General features: G+C 42.1%; 1 protein-coding gene across 1 annotated transcript in view; it reads left to right on the plus strand.

The window, feature by feature from the left end:
- Positions 1 to 18,979, plus strand: part of ABCC4 (ATP binding cassette subfamily C member 4 (PEL blood group)) — a 248,533-nt gene that overhangs the window by 197,233 nt on the left and 32,321 nt on the right. Inside the window, exons 23-26 of the mRNA XM_070408769.1 lie at positions 42 to 152; positions 1,078 to 1,178; positions 2,281 to 2,472; positions 12,795 to 12,950. Coding sequence (XP_070264870.1) covers positions 42 to 152; positions 1,078 to 1,178; positions 2,281 to 2,472; positions 12,795 to 12,950 — 560 coding nt within the window. The remainder of the gene's footprint in view (positions 1 to 41; positions 153 to 1,077; positions 1,179 to 2,280; positions 2,473 to 12,794; positions 12,951 to 18,979) is intronic.

The following is an 18,979-nucleotide window of genomic DNA, read 5'->3' on the forward strand; positions in this document are numbered from 1 at the left end:
TTTCTACTTTTCCATGTGCTTGCTGTGGTTCACAATCTCAGAGGCTTGGTTCTTGTTTCTGACCACGTCCCGATGGTTCGCTGTGCGTCTGGATGCCATCTGTGCCATCTTTGTCACCGTTGTTGCCTTTGGGTCCCTGATTCTGGCAAATAGTAAGTACAGATGGGAGTAACTATTCGTGGTATGATTACCATGTATAGCTGCATTTACAAGTATTAAATTGAACTCTTGCCACCTTGTCTAATACCTAGTGGGTTTGTATTAGAGCATTTGCAGTGTGTGAGGTTGGGTGTGATTCCGCTGTTTGGCCCACGGAGAGGACCACTGGGGTCTGGATGAGTTCCTTTGATCTTCTTTGAATGGGTTGAGACCTGTGCAAATGTAGCAAGCTGACCCCCTGAGCATCCTGGTAGTGTCTGGTAATTGTGAGGATAGAACCAAGTTCACCCTTAAGCATTTTGTCCAGCTTAGGGCTTTAGGTTTTAGCTACAGGACCACTCAGATCTCTTGGTTGTAGGTGCCTGGTGCACTGAGTGGAGAAAGATGCTCAGCGGGAAGGAATGTTATCCTCACTGCCCCGCGGGTACCAGATGAGCAGGTGTTGGCGTGCATGGCTTGAATTCGCCATCCCTAACTATTCCATGTTACAGCACCAAATCACAGTATTGAACAATGGAACAATGAGAGGAGTGTTTTGGACTTAAAAGCACTGGCTCTTCGTACGCGTTGCTTTGTTTTTAGGGGTTTCCAACCACAGTTGCATTGGACCTAGTAAGTGAAATTACATACTGGTCCTGGAAACCACAATGAGGAAACTCTAAATAATGACTTACCCATATCATCTGCCAGGTGTGTGTCAGTCCTGTGGGATTAATAAACTCATTTCGTATTCATTGTGAATTCACAGCAGGGGTTTTGTGTCCTGGTCTCAATCAACAGATAGTGAAAGTGTAAACTATGGCTATTATTGAATGCTGTGTTTAAATACTTTAAAGGAGTCTTTTTGGTAAAGTGACAGAAGGAGCCAGACTCTGGGTTTAGATGGACTGTCTTGACTCCCCTTTTTTCGTCATTTAGCTTTGGATGCCGGACAGGTGGGCCTGGCACTGTCCTACGCCCTGACCCTCATGGGGATGTTCCAGTGGTGCGTCAGACAAAGCGCCGAAGTCGAGAATATGGTAATGTTTATCTTGACGTTCTCAGCCTTTTCCAGTCTCCTTCCCATTAAACAGCATAAAAGCGCTCCTTATGTAAAATATTAAAACTGTTATTTTTACATCGGAGCTAACAGCGTGTTTCAGATCCTGCTTCCATCTGTTTAAAGTTAATGTAAAATAAAATGTATACATCTTTTTCTCAGTCTTATGTATGCCATGTCAGCAGGTTTTGTATGCCTCACAAGCTGTCTTCAAATGTAATACAGGTCTCTGTGGGAGGGCGGTTCTGAAATCCTGGAGTGGATGTAAGCTAATTTCTCAGAGGCCCATTTATTTATTTTTCTTAACGGGGTAGTTCCTCATTCCTGGTTTTTTTAAAAAACATATTATGTTTAGGTTTTTCTTTGTTTAATTAAGAGGCATCTCCTCCCCCCACCCCCATTTTAGCATTTAGCAGTTTACCACTGAACACCTGAATGTGCTGGGGTCTCTCTTTCTGGTAGAATTAAGCTCCTCTCGGATGCCTGGTCAAAGGTGTTGAGTTCCCAGTTCACTTGTTTAGGAGGGCATAGTCAATATGTAAATTGTCTCCTCTGATGAATATTTGCACCTTCTCCTAAAAAGAGGAAAATAATAAAAATAAAATACTCATTTTGCTCTTCTAATGAAGTAGAAAGTGACTATTAAATTGAGGTTTGGTGACCATCAGTTTAATTCATCTATAACAGATGGCCCTTCTGTAGCTTAAATTACTGATTGGTGGCTATAAGTAGTCTTTTCTTTAATAAAATCCCCTTGAGTTTTTTTTTTTTAATTCAGATATGAAAAGTAGATAAATGAGATCTTAGCATTCTTTTATCTCATTCTCTTAGTTTTAATATAATGTTGAGGGAAGTACCCATAAGTATGTAAAAGTGTCAAAAGATGATGAACAAGTTTGTAAATCATCAAAGTCTTCATCCCGTTCCTAACTTCTCTCCTTTGGGGGTGTTACAACGTGAGATATCCTTAATCAACTAGGTATAAAAACAGAATGGTTCAAACTAAAATTAAAAAAAAAAACAGAAGGGTTCATTTACAGTCTCTTACCATCCATAAACCCACGATGTCCTCTGTCTTGCAGATGATTTCAGTAGAAAGGGTGATGGAATATACAAACCTTGAGAAAGAAGCGCCTTGGGAATACGAAAAACGGCCCCCGCCGGCCTGGCCCCATGAAGGCGTGATTGTCTTTGACAACGTTAACTTCACCTACAGCCTGGACGGGCCTCTGGTACTCAAACACCTGACAGCACTCATTAAGTCAAGAGAAAAGGTTTGTTTAAACCACCTTGCCTCTTTAAAATTTCAACTAAAGGTTTAGTGGCTGCATCCGACTGTTGGCTTCCTCATGAATGAGTCAGGAGCCCCTTTGTTCTTCTGTGGATGCAAATTACATCGGTGACCATAGGTAAACCTTGGAAACTGACCATGAATGTGAATACCAATATTTCTCTCCTCCTGGTGTGAGCTGCCTCATGGTGGTTGCTGAGCCCCGGGCCGAGGTGGAACTTACCCTGCCCCAGGACATGGACCCAACATCTCATTATTCATGCCTATGTCTTGGAAGTCAACCCTGGCTACTTGTTAATAACTCGCTAGTATCTGGTTCTGATCGATTCTTCTTCGTATTTCACAGTCTTTCTCTTCCTCCCCAGGGTGGCCTTTAGTTGCTGCCCTCCGTCCCTTGGCCCATTCCGTAGACTTGCCTCCTCTAACCCGTCCTTCGCTGTCATTCTCCTGCCCTCCCACCAGCAGGCTGCTTCTTTCTGGGACACTGTTCTGATCCCTATGGGTCCCCAAGAGCTCCTGGCCTGGGTGATCCACTGCTGGAACCATAGCCCCAGGTCCACTCTATCGGGGGCGGTATGGCCAGCGCTCAGCCACCAGAGAAAATTCTGGAATCCATGACCCAGTCAGGACTAAGGAACCAGCTGGAGGCAGTAAAGGGCCCAGAGACTCACTCAAAGTTGATGGAAGGAAGCCCAGGGGGCAGGGGAAGACACACGTGGGGGACCCAAAGGAGTTGCATCCTGGCCCTACCAGGGGCTAAATGCACCGGCAATGGGACCTGGGGCCCTCAGCTGGGACCAGGGCAGACTCTTAAAGAAGGGGTTTAACCAGAACAGACGAGGCTGTAGAAAGCTCTACTCTCACCACTCCTCGAGCCCCAATTCCCCACATGCACCCCCTCACCCCCCTTGCACTTGGCTACTGTGATGGTTCTGCCAGAGCATCAGGCCTACTGGGTTCCTTTCCACAGGCACCCTTTCTTTTCATCACCTGGCTGTTGAGAGCCTCCTTGTTTTCAGAGTCAACTCTGATGCGTCTGCCTCTGTGAGACTCTCAACTCTGCCACAGCATCGTACATATTCTTTTAAAATAGCATTTATAGTACCCCCATGTTCATAGAAGGATTCTCACAGTAGCCAAAAGTTGGAAATAACCCAAGGGATTAATGGATAATCAAAATGTAGTAGATCCAAACCATGGGGTATTATTCAGCCTTAAAAATGAAGGACATTTTGACACATGGATGACCCTTGAAGACGTTATGTTAAATGAAAGAAGCCAGACACAAAGCGACAGATGCTACATGATTCCACTTGAATGAGGTTAGGAGCGTAGTTAGGTTCCGAGACAGAGAAAGTAGGATGGTGGTTGCTAGGAGCTGGCAGGAGAGGCGAATGGAAGTTAGTGCTTCATGGGTATAGAGTTGCGTCGCAAGGCAAGAGAATTTTGTAGATTGGTTGCACAACAATGAGAATGTACTTAACACTACTGAACGGTACACTTAAAAAGTGGTTTAAGTTGGTAAACTTTGTTATGTGTGTTTTACCACAATTACAAAATAAAGGTAGTACTTATGCCATGCTTTGTAATTTGGGGTCTGACCTCACAGTACACTGAGGCTTCTTAAGGTCAGGGAGCATCTTATTTTCATCTTTGTTCCCCAGAAAATGGCATTCTGCAGGCACACGGTGGGTGGGGAGGCACCGCTGGCTGCGAGAGTGCGTAATACGCAGGTGTGAAGCGACCAGTAACAAAAACAGACACCCAGGACAGCTCCTGTAAACAACCCGTTACCTAGATGCATTAAATACCTTAAGCACTGCTCTTTTAAGCTCTTTTCCACCACAGACCTATTTAGTGGACTATAGCCATAATTTAATGAATGATACCCTTGTGACATGAAAGAATAACTGTTCAACTTAATGCCCAAATGATACCCGGGAGCAGCTCTACTGAGTCACGTGGCACACGCTGGCTCATTATTTCCAGGTATATTGCAGGTCGGGAGGAAGGCGAGGACTGCTGTGTCGGGGAAACATTAACTATCCCTCTCGATGGAGTCCCGTCCCTCAGAGCACTGTCAGGGAGGTTCACTTACCGGCAGATACTGTGACCGTCGGATTTCACATGCCAGACATAAATCTGTTAATTTGCAACATGGATTAAATTTCCCAGGCAACCTTGAAGTAGGAATTATCTAAGAAACTCGGCCATACAACTTAGAAACATAACTGATTTGTTTTCTTCAATCTAAAACACAATCCGCCCCCCACCCCCCACCTCCCCATCATAGGATTATTTGAGATTCTAAAATGTTTGTGGGAAAATTGAGTTTGCAGACTGAATTATGGTAACTCCAGTAGCTTGGCTTTTGGTCTGTGTCTCGGCCCAGCACAGTATCACTTGGTGCTCCACTTGTGTGTTGGGGATCGTACCTGCCCAGTGTAGTCATGAAATGATTTCCCTGTGCCTGTGGAGGTCCCGGGTCCCATCTCCACACCTGTGCCGGCCCTGTTACTCCGGGACACCCCTTCGGTCTGGCATGTGATTGAGAGAGGCTGTTCAGGAGACGTGGGGATGTGTGAAATGCTGCTTTATTCTCTTTCACGTATTTCCTCTGCTGTCCAGATTCCTGGAAGTTGTAGTAAATGAGAACGTCGAATAGGTACTAAGCAGAATCTAATTCACAGAAGAAATAGCAAGTAAAAGAAAGAACCAAAATGAGGTAAATAGCACCCTAGGCGGCCTCGTTAGATTCTCAACACTGGCTGCATTTTTCATTTAGGCGATTTTGAGGTTGATTTGATCATTTTAGTGAGTACTGGGCCATTGTAAAGCATTTCCCAGCCCAGGAGGTAGATTAATTTTGGTTTATTATTTTTTTCTTGCTCAGAGCTATTACTTGGGTAATACATTTTACAGTTCTGTGCTCGATCTTGCTATAATGTGCAAAAATATTAGTTCTCTGCATTTCCTCCTTTTTCACGTAGCACTTTCTCAGGAACCCCTCCCCTCACTCCAGAGTGTCCCACTCCTCCGGCCACTCTCGGTTTCCTTCCTACTCAGACCGCAGGGTAGCAGCAGCCCCATCACCTGGACTTCTCAGAAAGGCAGTCTCTCAAGCCCAGCAGAGCTCTTGGCTCAGAACCCGTTTGAAAAAGCCCCCTCTCCTAAAGTTCTGCTCCCTCAGGCAGTTTTTGATGACCGATAGCCCATGAAATGTCCTTTGACAGTTTGAAATTAAGCTCATCAATTACCCCAACCGCTGTGATTGAGCAGGATGCTCTAGATCAGAGGTGGGGAACCTTTTTCTGCCAAGGGCCCTTGGGATATTTATAACATCACTTCTGGGCCATACAAAATCATCAACTTAGAAGTTAGCCTGTTACATTTGGTCAAACATTTAATTAACTCACCCCAGTGCCTTGGCAGGGCCAGACCAAATGATTTCTCTGGCCTTATACAGCGCATGGGCCGGATGTTCCCTACCCCTGCTCTAGAAAGTTCTATGTCACTTACCACCCCACAGATTTTTTTTTTTTTTTGAATACTTAAAGGTACAATTTACACATCTGTCTCCAAATCACAAGTACATTAGTAGTTCTGCTGTAATTTTGCTGTGTCTATGAATTTTTTGAAAAATACCAGGAATTTGGAAGGCCTAGAAATACTTCCATTCAACGGTAAATAACACATTATTTGTGGCACACATTCTTTGACGTGCTCTTTTTTTTTTTAATATATTTTTTTTTATTGCTTAAATTATTACAAAGAGTATTACATATTTCTCCTTTTTTTCCCCCGCCCTTGACAATCCCCTGGCCTCCCCTACCCCCCAGTGTCTTATGTCCATTGGTTATGCTTATATGCATGCATACAAGTCCTTTGGTTGATCTCTTACCACCCCCCCCCTGCCCCCCCACCCTCCCCGGCCTTCCTGCTGTAGTTTGACAGTGTGTTCGAGGCAACTCTGCCTCTGTAACTATTATTGTTCAAAAGTTTATAATGGTCTCTATTATCCATGAATGAGTGAGATCATGTGGTATTTTTCCTTCATTGACTGGCTTATTTCACTTAGCATAATGCTCTCCAGTTCCATCCATGCTGTTGCAAATGGTAAGAGTTCCTTCTTTTTTACAGCAGCATAGTATTCCATTGTGCAGATGTACCACAGTTTTCTAATCCATTCATCTACTGATGGGCACTTAGGCTGTTTCCAAATCTTAGCTATGGTGAATTGTGCTGCTATGAACATAGGGGTGCATATATCCTTTCTGATTGGTGTTTCTGGTTTCTTGGGATATATCCCTAGAAGTGGGATCACAGGGTCAAATGGGAGTTCCATTTCCAGTTTTTTGAGGAAACTCCATACTGTCTTCCATAGTGGCTGCACCAGTCGGCATTCCCACCAGCAGTGCACAAGTGTTCCTTTTTCTCCACATCCTCTCCAGCACTTGTCGTTTGTTGATTTGTTGATGATAGCCATTCTGACAGGTGTGAGATGGTACCTCATTGTTGTTTTGATTTGCATCTCTCGGATGATTAGTGACTTTGAGCATGTTTTCATATGTCTCTTGGCTTTCTGAATGTCCTCTCTTGAAAGGTGTCTATTTAGGTCCTTTGCCCATTTTTTGATTGGATTGTTTATCTTCCTTTTGTTAAGTTGTATGAGTTCCCTATAAATGTTGGAGATTAGGCCCTTATCAGATGTAATGTTGGCAAATATGTTCTCCCATGTAGTGGGCTTTCTTGTTGTTTTGTTGATGGTTTCTTTTGCTGTGCAGAAACTTTTTATTTTGATGTAGTCCCATTTGTTTATTTTCTCTTTAGTTACCAATGCCCTAGGATCTGTATCGGTGAAGAAATTGCTTTGGCATATGTCTGAGATTTTGTTGCCTTTGGATTCTTCTAGAATTTTTATGGTTTCCCGTCGTATATTTAAGTCCTTTATCCATTTTGAGTTTATTTTTGTGTATGGTGTAAGTTGGTGGTCTAGTTTCATTTTCTTGCATGTATCTGTCCAATTTTCCCAACACCATTTATTGAAGAGACTGTCTTGACTCCATTGTATGTTCTTGCCTCCTTTGTCAAATATTAATTGAGCGTATTGGTTGGGGCTGATTTCTGGGCTCTCTATTCTATTCCATTGATCTATATGTCTGTTCTTGTGCCAGTACCAGGCAGTTTTGAGAACAGTGGCTTTGTAATACAGCTTGATATCTGGTATTGAGATCCCACCTACTTTGTTCTTTCTCAGGATCGCTGCAGCTATTCGGGGTCATTTTTTATTCCAGATGAATTTTTGGAGAGTTCGTTCTAGGTCTGTGAAATATGCCGTTGGTATTTTAATGGGAAGTGCGTTGAATTTATAGATTGCTTTGGGCAGTATGGACATTTTAATGATGTTGATTCTACCAATCCAAGAACATGGTATGTTCTTCCATCTCTTTATGTCTTCCTCTATCTCTTTTTTCAACGTCCTGTAGTTTTCTGAGTAGAGGTCTCTTACCTCTTTAGTTAAGTTTATTCCTAGGTAGCTTAATTTTTTTGGTGCGATGGTAAATGGGATTGCTTTTTTAGTCTCTCTTTCTGCAAGTTCACTATTGGTGTATAGAAATGCCATAGATTTCTTGGCGTTAATTCTGTATCCTGCTACATTGCCGAATTCTTTTATTAAGTCTAATAGTTTTTTGATGGAGTCTTTAGGGTTTTTTAAGTATAATATCATGTCATCTGCAAATAAGGACAGTTTTACTTCTTCTTTTCCAATTTGGATGCCTTTTATTTCTTCTTCTTCTCTAATTGTCAAACAGGAGTGGTGAGAGTGGGCATCCCTGTCTTGTTCCTGTTCTTAGGGGAAATGGTGTTAGTTTATGTCCATTGAGTATGATGTTGGCTGTGGATTTGTCATATATGGCTTTTATTATGTTGAGGTATAATCCTTCTATTCCCACCTTGCTGAGAGTTTTTATCAAAAATGGGTGTTGAATTTTGTCAAATGCTTTTTCTACATCAATTGATATGACTATGTGGTTTTTTTCCTTCAATTTGTTTATGTGATGTATCACGTTTATTGATTTGCGGATATTGTACCATCCTTGCATCCCTGGGATAAATCCTACTTGGTCGTGGTATATGATCTTTCTGATGTACTGCTGGATCCGATTTGCTAAGATTTTGTTGAGGATTTTGGCATCTATGTTCATGAGGGATATTGGCCTGTAATTCTCTTTCCTTGTGTTGTCTTTACCTGGTTTTGATATTAGGGTGATGCTGGCTTCATAGAATGAGCTTGGAAGTGTTCCTTCCTCTTGGATTTTTTGTAGTAGTCTGAGGAGGATAGGTTTTAGTTCTTCCTTGAATGTTTGGTAAAACTCCCCTGTGAAGCCGTCTGGTCCTGGGCTTTTGTTTGCTGGAAGCTTTTGAATGACTGCTTCAATTTCTTCCATAGTTATTGGCCTGTTGAGATTTTTAGATTCTTCCTGATTGAGTTTTGGAATGTTGTATTTTTCTAGAAATATGTCCATTTCCTCCAGGTTGTCTAGTTTGTTGGAGTAGAGTTGTTCATAGTATTTTTTAACAATCATTTGTATTTCTGTGGGGTCTGTTGTTATTTTGCCTCTATCATTTCTGATTTTGTTTATTTGGGTCCTCTCTCTTTGCTTCTTGGTGAGCCTGGCTAGAGGTTTGTCAATCTTGTTTATCCTTTCAAAGAACCAGCTCTTGTTTTCATTGATTTTCTGTATTGTTTTTTTCCACCCCACAGATTTGTTTTCTGTTCTCCACAGGATAAGACATGTAAAGCATCTACTGGCACGGAGACCAGCACAGAGTAATCGCTTGGACAAAGATAGCTGTTGTTAACACAGGGTGTACAAATGGTTGTCCAGCCCATGAAAATGAAGGGGTTGGCCATTTGCAATCCTATTTATGGTTATAGGATCCACCTACCATGTCCGTCTTCTCTGTTCAGCTTATTGTATACCTAAACAATATGGGAGTAGATGTTCCATAAATTTCTCCAGCCTGAGGTAGACTCCCCAAACTCTCTACAAAATGCCTCTTTGGTGCAGGACACCCCAGGTAATATAAATCATTCAAAGGTGAACTAATGCAGAGCCTGCTGTCAACACATGCAGTCCAGAGAAGATACAAGGAATTATAAAAATGGCTGCCATATGAGATAGAAGGAGGTCACAATTTTTATGGAAGTTTAGAAGATGATGTTTAGGGAGACAGGTAGAACGTTTCCAAAAAATTTGACATTTGAAACAGAATGTGTGATGTGGTTAGGATTTCAGTAGGTGGACACGCACGTGAAAGTCTTGCCAGGTGATGGGACCAGCATAAGCAAAGGTGCGATGCCTTGATTCACTGAATGAAGAACTAGGCACCTGCAGAGCCTTCGGGGAAATGAACCCCCAGGTGTGTAACACTCGTTTTCACTTTTAATCCCACAACTACCTAGTGATCACAAGGGAGCTGACTTTTGGATGTTAAGGATAGAGAGGTTCGGTAGACAGTTTTGTAGAAAAGACTTCCAGGTACACAGACAAGCGCAGAGGGGTCCTTGGGAGGCTTAGCCTGAGAAGTGAGTGCACGTGGGCTATGGTGGGAAGATGCGAGAGGCAGGAAGCCACTGCCTATTGTGTACTCCCAGCAAGATGTTAATAAGGAACATGATTCCACTTTTTGGAATGAAACTGATGTCGCTTAAAACAAAGTTATAACACCCAGTTTTGTGGATGTGCCGTGAATCGGGCGAGAGTAGAAATTGATCTATTTCTGGAGGGTAGTTTGGCAGGTACTTAACAGCCTCCTTTGAAAATGTTCATACCTGTCTGGCAGCAATTCCACATCTAAGAATTTATCTGAAGGAAATAATTAAGGTTGTTTGCAAAGATTTAACTTCAAGGGTATTTGACACAGTTATTTATAATAGCAAAATATCTACAAATAGGGGATTTGGTAATAAACTATCATATACTGTAATATTATGTAGCCATCAAAATAACTTATTAAATATTAAACAAAAGCAGGTTATAATAATATATTCTTATTAATCCCATTTTCTTTAAATATATGAGCTAATATCTTAAGAAAACACACACACGCACGCACACATGCATCCAGAAAGAAAATATTTAAACATCTTAAGAATGATTTTATTCAAGTGCTAGGATTACTGCTAGTATATATTTACCTTCAAATTTACTCTCAGTGATTATGATTAAGAAAAGGGTTGGTTTTATTTTGTTTTTTACGTGGTAATGCAGCCTTGCACACAGGTGAGGTCTGGGCATTGTAATGAGGGGATTGGGGTCATGACACATTGCAGAAGTAGAATCTTCAGGGCCATGCCAGTGTTGGAAAGGGCTACAAATAAGGTGAATGTTCTGAGCCCGTGAGCCTGGAAAAGAAGTTTGGGGGTGAAGGGGGGACGTCAGGAAGGGGAGCAGCTATTGTGAGGGGGGCATTGGGTATTGATAGTGTTGAAATGGATGTATGAAGAGAGACTCGGGGGAAAAGTCCAACACTCTGGTGTCGGTCCTCAGACCAGCCTTAGCAGTTGCAAAGCAGCTAGAAGAAGACTGTCTCTTTGGTATTATGAGTTTAAACATACTGATTGGGGACAGTCTCCATGGGCAATTGGTAAAACCCACAGGTGGCCTGTGAGAGACTCCAGCTTAGTTTTTATTTTTTAAAATTTTTTATTGATTAAGGTATTACAAATGTGTCTTTATCCCCCCATTGTCCCCTCAGCCCCCCAGTCTTGCCCTCACCCTCACCCTCTGTGGTCTGCGTCCATCGCTTATGCTTATATGCATGCATACAAGTCCTTTGGAGAGATCATCCAGCTTCGTTTTGATGACCGGCCAGCAGAGAGAAACAGAGGCGGGTTTTCTTTGAATGTCCATTTTCTTGTCATCCTCACTTTAGTTTGGAGCTCCCAGTCCTATGATCCTGAGCCTCAGCCGGGCAATAAATTCTTTTTTGAAATGCCATTATTGATTTTACAATTAAGCTTTGAATCTTTGGAGGTATTCAAATGAGAAAATACTGACAGCTCCCACCATATAATCAGTGCTCAGAAAGGTTTAGTTCTTCTGTGTTTAAAGCCGTGAGTTTTTAAAGTCTAGTGAATTAACTTAGTGATTGAAAGCATATCTTATGCCCCTCATTGATTCCAGATTCCTAAATAGAGATATCATCTCCTGGGAAGCTCCCACCAAGGAATTTTCAGTTGGGCAAGCTGCTTGGTTTAAAAGCACACATAAAAACCACCGCCCCCCCGCCCCCCAACAAACAAACAACAGAACAATAACACACACACAACAGTTTCTGCATACAGATTTAAAAGCACACAGCTAAAAGCCAGTTTTTACAATACTGTTTCATTCCTGACCAGCATTCTATTGATTCTTTGATCTTATTGTCAGTGCACTTAATTTCTCTCTGCTTTGGTTTTAATAACTAGACTGATACTTGACACGTTTCTCTCCCAAGGGGCAATTTATAACTATTAATTGGTTTGTAAAATGCCTTTTGAACTGCTCAGATGAAAGGCCTCATATAAATAGTAAATGTTTCTTGTGTTGTTGTTATTGTTGATTTCATTATGTGTATTTTGACTACTTGCTACTTGCTGTCTTTTAAGACACTGAAACCTACATTTTAAAATTTTTAGATCTTTCCTTTCAAGAACAAACATAACCAGATATTTAACATCCAGAAGTGATTTAGTTTCTTTACCAAACAATAATTGCTCTTAAAAGGTAGGACCTGGGAAAAACGAATACTTGTTTATGTATAACATTTCTGACTTGACTTGTTGGCACCACAATAAAAGTATCCAAGAAATTCTCAAGGTTCAAAATCCCCAGACACAGGAATAAAGCGAATTTAAACCTGACTTCTTATTGACCACATAGAAGTCGACTGGATTTTCATTGCCAGGAGGTGGAGTCTCTTATTTTTAACTTTTCTTTGGACAGAGAAGAAAACCACCAGCCACCCCAAAGGACATTTGTCAGTGTCTGACATTTTTGGTTGCCACAGTTTGGGGGGTGCTACTGGCATCGAGATAGATAGAACCCCAGGATTCTGGCAAACATCATATAAAGCACAGGACAGCCACTGTCACACAACAAAGAGTCATCTGGCCCAAAATGCTAACAGTGTCCATGTTGAGAAATCCAGACTACATTCAGTATAGAACTTAATTCATCTTCATCCACCGGGATTTCTCCTCAGTCTGTTGCATACTGTGTGTTTTTTTAAAATCTTGCCTGGATTTCTTTGCAGGTTGGCATTGTGGGAAGAACAGGAGCTGGAAAAAGTTCCCTCATCTCCGCCCTTTTTAGATTGTCAGAACCCGAAGGTAAAATTTGGATTGATAAGATCTTGACAACTGAAATTGGACTTCACGATTTAAGGAAAAAAATGTCAATCATACCTCAGGTATGCAAGTCAGAGCATTCTCACATGATCTTTTTATAAGGGCACCTAAGTTTAATTGCTTTTAATTTTATTACTGTTTAAAAGTGAATTAAAGGGGTGATCCATTCCCCCAAGTAGAGCATATTTTTAACAGCAGGTATTTTTTTTTTTTTTTCGCTAAAAGTATTACAAAGGGTATTACATAAGTGTCCTTTTTTCCCCCCCACCCTTGACAAGCCCCTGCCCTCCCTTACCCCCCAGTGTCTTATGTCCATTAATTATGGTTATATGGATGCATACAAGTCCTTCAGTTGATCTCTTACTCCCCTCCCTCCTGTCCCCCAACCCTCCCTGGCCTTCCCACTGCAGTCCGACAATCGGTTTGAGGCAGCTCTGCCACTGTATTTATTATTGTTCAAAAGTTTGTAATGGTCTTAATTATCCATGAAAGAGTGAGATCATGTGGTATTTTTCCTTCATTGACTGGCTTGTTTCACTTAGCATAATGCTCTCCAGTTCCATCCATGCTGTTGCAAATGGTAAGAGTTCCTTCTTTTTAACAGCAGCATAGTATTCCATCGTGTAGATGTACCACAGTTTTCTAATCCATTCATCTACTGATGGGCACTTAGGCTGTTTCCAGATCTTAGCTATGGTGAATTGTGCTGCTATGAACATCTGGGAACAGCAGGTATTTTTAACTGATATTTTATATTAATCAGTTGACAAGTTTTATTTGTTTGTTCATTTGGGGTGTGTGTGTGTGTGTGTGTGTGTGTGTGTGTGAGAGAGAGAGAGAGAGAGAGAGAGAGAGAGAGAGAGAGAGATTGATTGACTGAATAATTTACCCAGGTAGATTTCTGAACTCAAACTTCCCCACGTTCCCAATTTTATCTACTGACTAGAGGCCTGGTTAATGAAATATGTGCACGGGTGAGGTCCCTAGGCCTGGCTGGTGATCAGGGCCTATCGGGGCTGTCTCACCCAGTCCCCATTGGGGCCGGGCTGGCTGGGGCCTGCTGGCTGCTGGCCGGGGCCTAGGGGCCTGCCGGCTGCTGGACAGGGCCTGCCGGATCAGGGGAGGGACCAGGGGGTAGTTGGCCGACCATAGGAGGTTGGCTGTGGGAGCGCACTGACCACCAGGGGGTAGCTCCTAATTTGAGTGTCTGCCCCCTGGTGGTCAGTGGGCATCATAGCAACTGGTTGACCCGTCGTTCCTGTCATTCCGGTTGTCCAGTCATAAAGGTCGCTTAGGCATATATATATATATATATATATATATATATATGTATATGGCTACATAATTCTGAGAACAAAATGATAAATGGTTTGTTTAGCACTTGAGAGGTTTTTATAAGAGAACATAGGTTTTAAATGGCTTAATGATGGCATTCTGCAGCAGGAAATAAAGCTACCTTTTCAAAACTGGTTATCTCCATGGAGGCTTTTCTGTGAAACTGTATGGCTTTGAGAATTTTGGAGTGCATAGGAACTTTGGGGAGACTTTTAGAACTCTAGCCATTAGTAAACGATACAGGCCAGGGAGGCTGTGCAGCGTAGTGAGCAAGAGCATCAGACGAGGAATTCCATCTCTGTGCACCTCAGTTTTCTCTCCAGTAAAAGGCTGCTAGCAGTACCAAGTCCCACAGCTGCTGTGAGGACTAAATAGGTAAGTGCCTGTGGAGTGGTTCACCTGCTGTGATGATGGAGGGTTGAATTGACCCTTGTCCAGAGCTCTAATTGTTTCCTTTTACTCAGCTTCTTAATACAAGCATGCCCTCAGGCAGTGTTCTAGAGATGGGTTATATGCACAATAGGAGCTCCTATCATGCCTATGGTTCATCCACTCAACATAAATGCAGACAGTATGTATGGAGTAATTGCTGTCCTCTAGTATATAGCCAAGGGCAACATAGGCCCTGTAGCCACTGGCCTGAGGCATCTTCCATCCTGCCCTCTGCTTTGACACTTAATACATATTCAGCTTTATACTTGCTGATTATTTTTAAATTTAAGGTTTTTTGTTTAGTTTTACACTGTAATCATCTGGCCATCAAGGGAAGCTGAGGAAAAACACATAACTTGTTGAGGTGAGAAACACAGAGAAGCGATGAGACAGAAAGAGCCAGGCCAATCAGCTTCCTGCATGTGGGTAGAAAGAGCTCTTAAGTGCCTGATCATTAGGAAGCATATAGGACATGGTACCCAAGGGAAGGAGAATGTGGACTTGTGTCTTATGACCGAGTTCAGCTATTACTACCTACCACTGACCTGTAAAATAATTGGACTTTCTCTGAGTAACTTCAAAATCTATCTATCCCCTTCAGAACTTCATTCAGATGCCAGTTCACACCCCTTAGGTTGACTAGTACCTAAAGGAACCAAACAAACAGAAAATAACAAGTGTTGGAAATTATGTAGAGAAATTGGAACCCTTGTGCATGGCTGGTGGGAATATAAATGGTACAGCCACTGTGGAAAGCAGGATGGAGTATCCTCCAGAAATTAAAAATAGACTTATCATATGATCCAGTGACTCTACTTCTGGATATAAACCCCAAAGAGTTTTGAAGGGACTTGAAGAGATATCTGTACACCAATACGTTATTCATAATAGCAAAATGTAGACGTACTCCACGTGTTCATTGATGGATGAAGGGATAAACAAAATGTGGAATATCCACGCAGTGGAATATAATTCAGCCTTAAAATGAAGGCAGTTTGGATACATGCTGCAATATGGATGAGCCTTGAGGACATTATATGTGGACTAAGGATAATACTATATGATTCCATTTATATGAGGGACATAAAGTAGTCATATTCATAGAAGAAGCCATAGAATGGTGGTGTCCAAGGGGGTAGAGAATAGGGAGTTGTTTAATGAGTACAGGTTCAGTTTTGGTGATGGATGTTCAACAATGTTGAATGTACTGAATCCCTCTGAACTGTACACTTACAAGTGTTTAAGGTATCCCTAGTTGGTTTGATTCAGTGGCTAGACTAGAGCGTTGGCCTGCAGACTGAAGGGTCCCGGGTCCGATTTTGGTCAAGAGCACATGCCCGAGTATGTGTTCGATCCTCAGTAGGGGTCATGCAGGAGGCAGCCAATCAGTGATTCTCTCTCATCATTGATGTTTCTATCTCTCCATCTCCTTTCCTCTCTGAAATCAATAAAAATATATTTTAAAAAATAATAAATAAAAGTGGTTTAGGTAGTCAATTTTATGTGTATTTTACAGAATTTTAAACAAAATTGTTTTAAAAATAATCCCTTTCAGGAAAAATGGAAAGGAATATTCAGCACATAAAGTCCTGGTATTGAAAGATTCCCTCTGGCTATTAGATTCATAACTTAGTGATTACAGTATAAAATACGATTTTAAATTCCCAAGTTTGATATTTTGGTTGTACCCATCTCTAAAATGGGCGAAAGAGATTTACTTAGCAGAAATAATGGGTGTGTCTGTAAAGTACTTTCATATCCTTGGATGAAAGGATCTAGAAACGTGTCCTGTGTTACTCTTAATGCTTCTTAATAAGAAATGGTTGTATGCTTGTGTACATAAAAGAACTGTGTAAATAAAGAAATAACGTTAGATGATTTTTGGCTGTCCCAATAATGTTTTGGAAGCACATCTGAGCAAAGACTAAATATACCTTGACATCACCAGGTTTTGGTTCTGTTCCATCAGTTGCCACCCTACTTTTGAGCATGCTCTATATACATACTCCAGAGAGCGTGCTGACAAAACAGAGCTGAGCTTTGTATCCATGAAGATAATGATCACCAACCATTGTAAACACAGAACATTTATTTATTTTTTTCACTTTATATGCTTTTGTCTCCAAGGCTCAGTGTTTGTTGATTAAAGAAAGGGAGTTAGTAGAGACTGTGTAGTGTATAAAGGGTCCCACAGAATCGTTCACGAGGCAGCCAGGGGTAGAATCTTTGAAAGCGGAGACCCAGTGTCTGTCCTGCTCTGCCTCACAAGAGTGTGTGACCTTGATGAAGTTGCACGGCCACCAAGCTTCAGTTTCCTTGTCTTTCAGCCAGGTCTAGTAATTCCTGCCTTGCAGAATTGTTGTGGAGACTGGATGAGAAAATGTTTGGGCTTCTTAGGAATACTCAGTAAATAGTAACTATGATTATTAAGGACTGGGGCACTAGCCTTTCTGGTATGTTGCTACTTAAGTAAAAATAGTAAAACACTCTGGATGGACTTTGCTCTTTAATTTCTACCTATGTTTTTGTGGTCCTCAGTGATTTTTCTTCATATTCATTATAACATAAACAAAATTGTTTATATAAATTTAAAGAGTGAAGGAAAAACGTGGGGGTCAGGGGAGGTGGCGATGTAATGAGATGTCTGTCCAATGTTTGTCCCACAAGGAACAACAGGAGAGAGTATCGCTTCTTTTCATCCTCTGTTTTCTGGCTCCCCTCCCACCACCGGTCTTTTCTGGCCATTGCTCTGTACCCCACTCATACATTGCAGTCCCCCATGGAGATCCCTGCTGTTTTTTCCCAGCACCCCCCCCCCCCCGCCCCCGCCACACACACACACACAGTCCCAGCTGTTTCCTACCTCTCCTTGAGGACAGCTATGGCTCTTATTGTTGTGCTGCAGTACTTGTTGTAGTTCCTGACAAGTTACACAAGTATTAATAACTAGAGGCCTGGTGCACAAAATTTGTGCGGGGGAAGGAGGGTCCCTCAATCTGGGACTGCTGGCTCCTAAATGGTGGCTGGCATGCCTGATTGCCCCTAACCATCTGCCTGCCTGCCTGATTGCTCCTAACCACTCTCCTGCCTGCCTGATTGCCCCTAACTGCTCACCTGCCTGCCTAATCGCCCCTAACCGCTTGCCTAACCACTTGCCTGCCTGCCTGATTGCCTCTAACTGCTTGCCTGCCTGCCTGCCTGATTGCTCATAACCACCTCTGCCTGCCTGCCTGATCACCCCTAACCGCCTCTGCCTCGGCCCCTGCCATCACAGCTTCGTCTGGAATGACGTCAGGAAGGTCGTTCAACTATCTGGTCTAATTAGCATATTACACTTTTATTATTATAGATAATTTCTAATATTTGTGGGCTCTGTAGCACATTTTAGTCTCCTTCCTTATCTGACAGATTGAAAAATTGAGGCACAGTGAACTAACCCCACTCACCAATTAAGCAGCAGAGCCAGGATTTTAATTTATTTTCGAGAGATTTCCAACTCCTACACCTGCCTGCCTAACCTCTCCACCTGGGACTTGAACACACTGTTGACTGCGGTCCACAGTAGAACTGCTAAGTATCGTTTTGTGTACATGCCACACACACACACACACATTTCCCAAAACAATATTACTCTGCGCTCTACCTTCTATTATATTCATTCTATGCTTGTTTATATAAAAGACTAAATGGTGATCATGAGGCACAAAATTGATTTCATGATCCATTGGTTTCACATGCAGTTTGAAAAACCCCGCCCCTCACTGTCCCCCTGTGTGGTTGGCCTCTAGGTACATGTTAGTACCTCACTAGGAGCCTTGTTCAAGATACGGATTCTCACAACATTCCTGCAGCGTTAGCCCCATGTCCAGTGAGGAGCTGAGGCATTGGGAGGTGGCTAGCTGCCCTGAGTCACACAGCTAATGAGCAGCAGAATCCGAACCCAGGACTGTCCAACCCCAGATCTCTCTCTCTCTCTCTTTTTCAGTATATGCTTGTTGAACTGAATGATGTCTTCATCAGATATTTTCCTGTTTTTCCTACCACCCCATTCAAAAAGACTCCCCCCTAAACCATAACAAAAATGAATAAATATAGAGGAAATTGAAAGCTATTTCTCCTATTGGTGCATCCCTCATTGGCCAGTTTGTTGGTTCTGAAAAACTGAACTGTTTACTTTTGCCAAAAAACCTAAGTCACACTCACCACTAAGGGAAAATGAGTTTAGAAATGGGTTTAGTCACTACTTTGTCATGGGCTAGTAAGTGTCAGGAGAAGATACTCCAAATCTTACCTTACGAGAGCTCTTTGCAGTTTCTAACTGGCT

Source organism: Myotis yumanensis, unplaced genomic scaffold (assembly GCF_028538775.1).
Source record: "Myotis yumanensis isolate MYYU_CA2020_CCGP unplaced genomic scaffold, mMyoYum1.0.hap1 SCAF_3, whole genome shotgun sequence".
In the NCBI taxonomy this organism is placed as follows: domain Eukaryota; kingdom Metazoa; phylum Chordata; class Mammalia; order Chiroptera; family Vespertilionidae; genus Myotis; species Myotis yumanensis.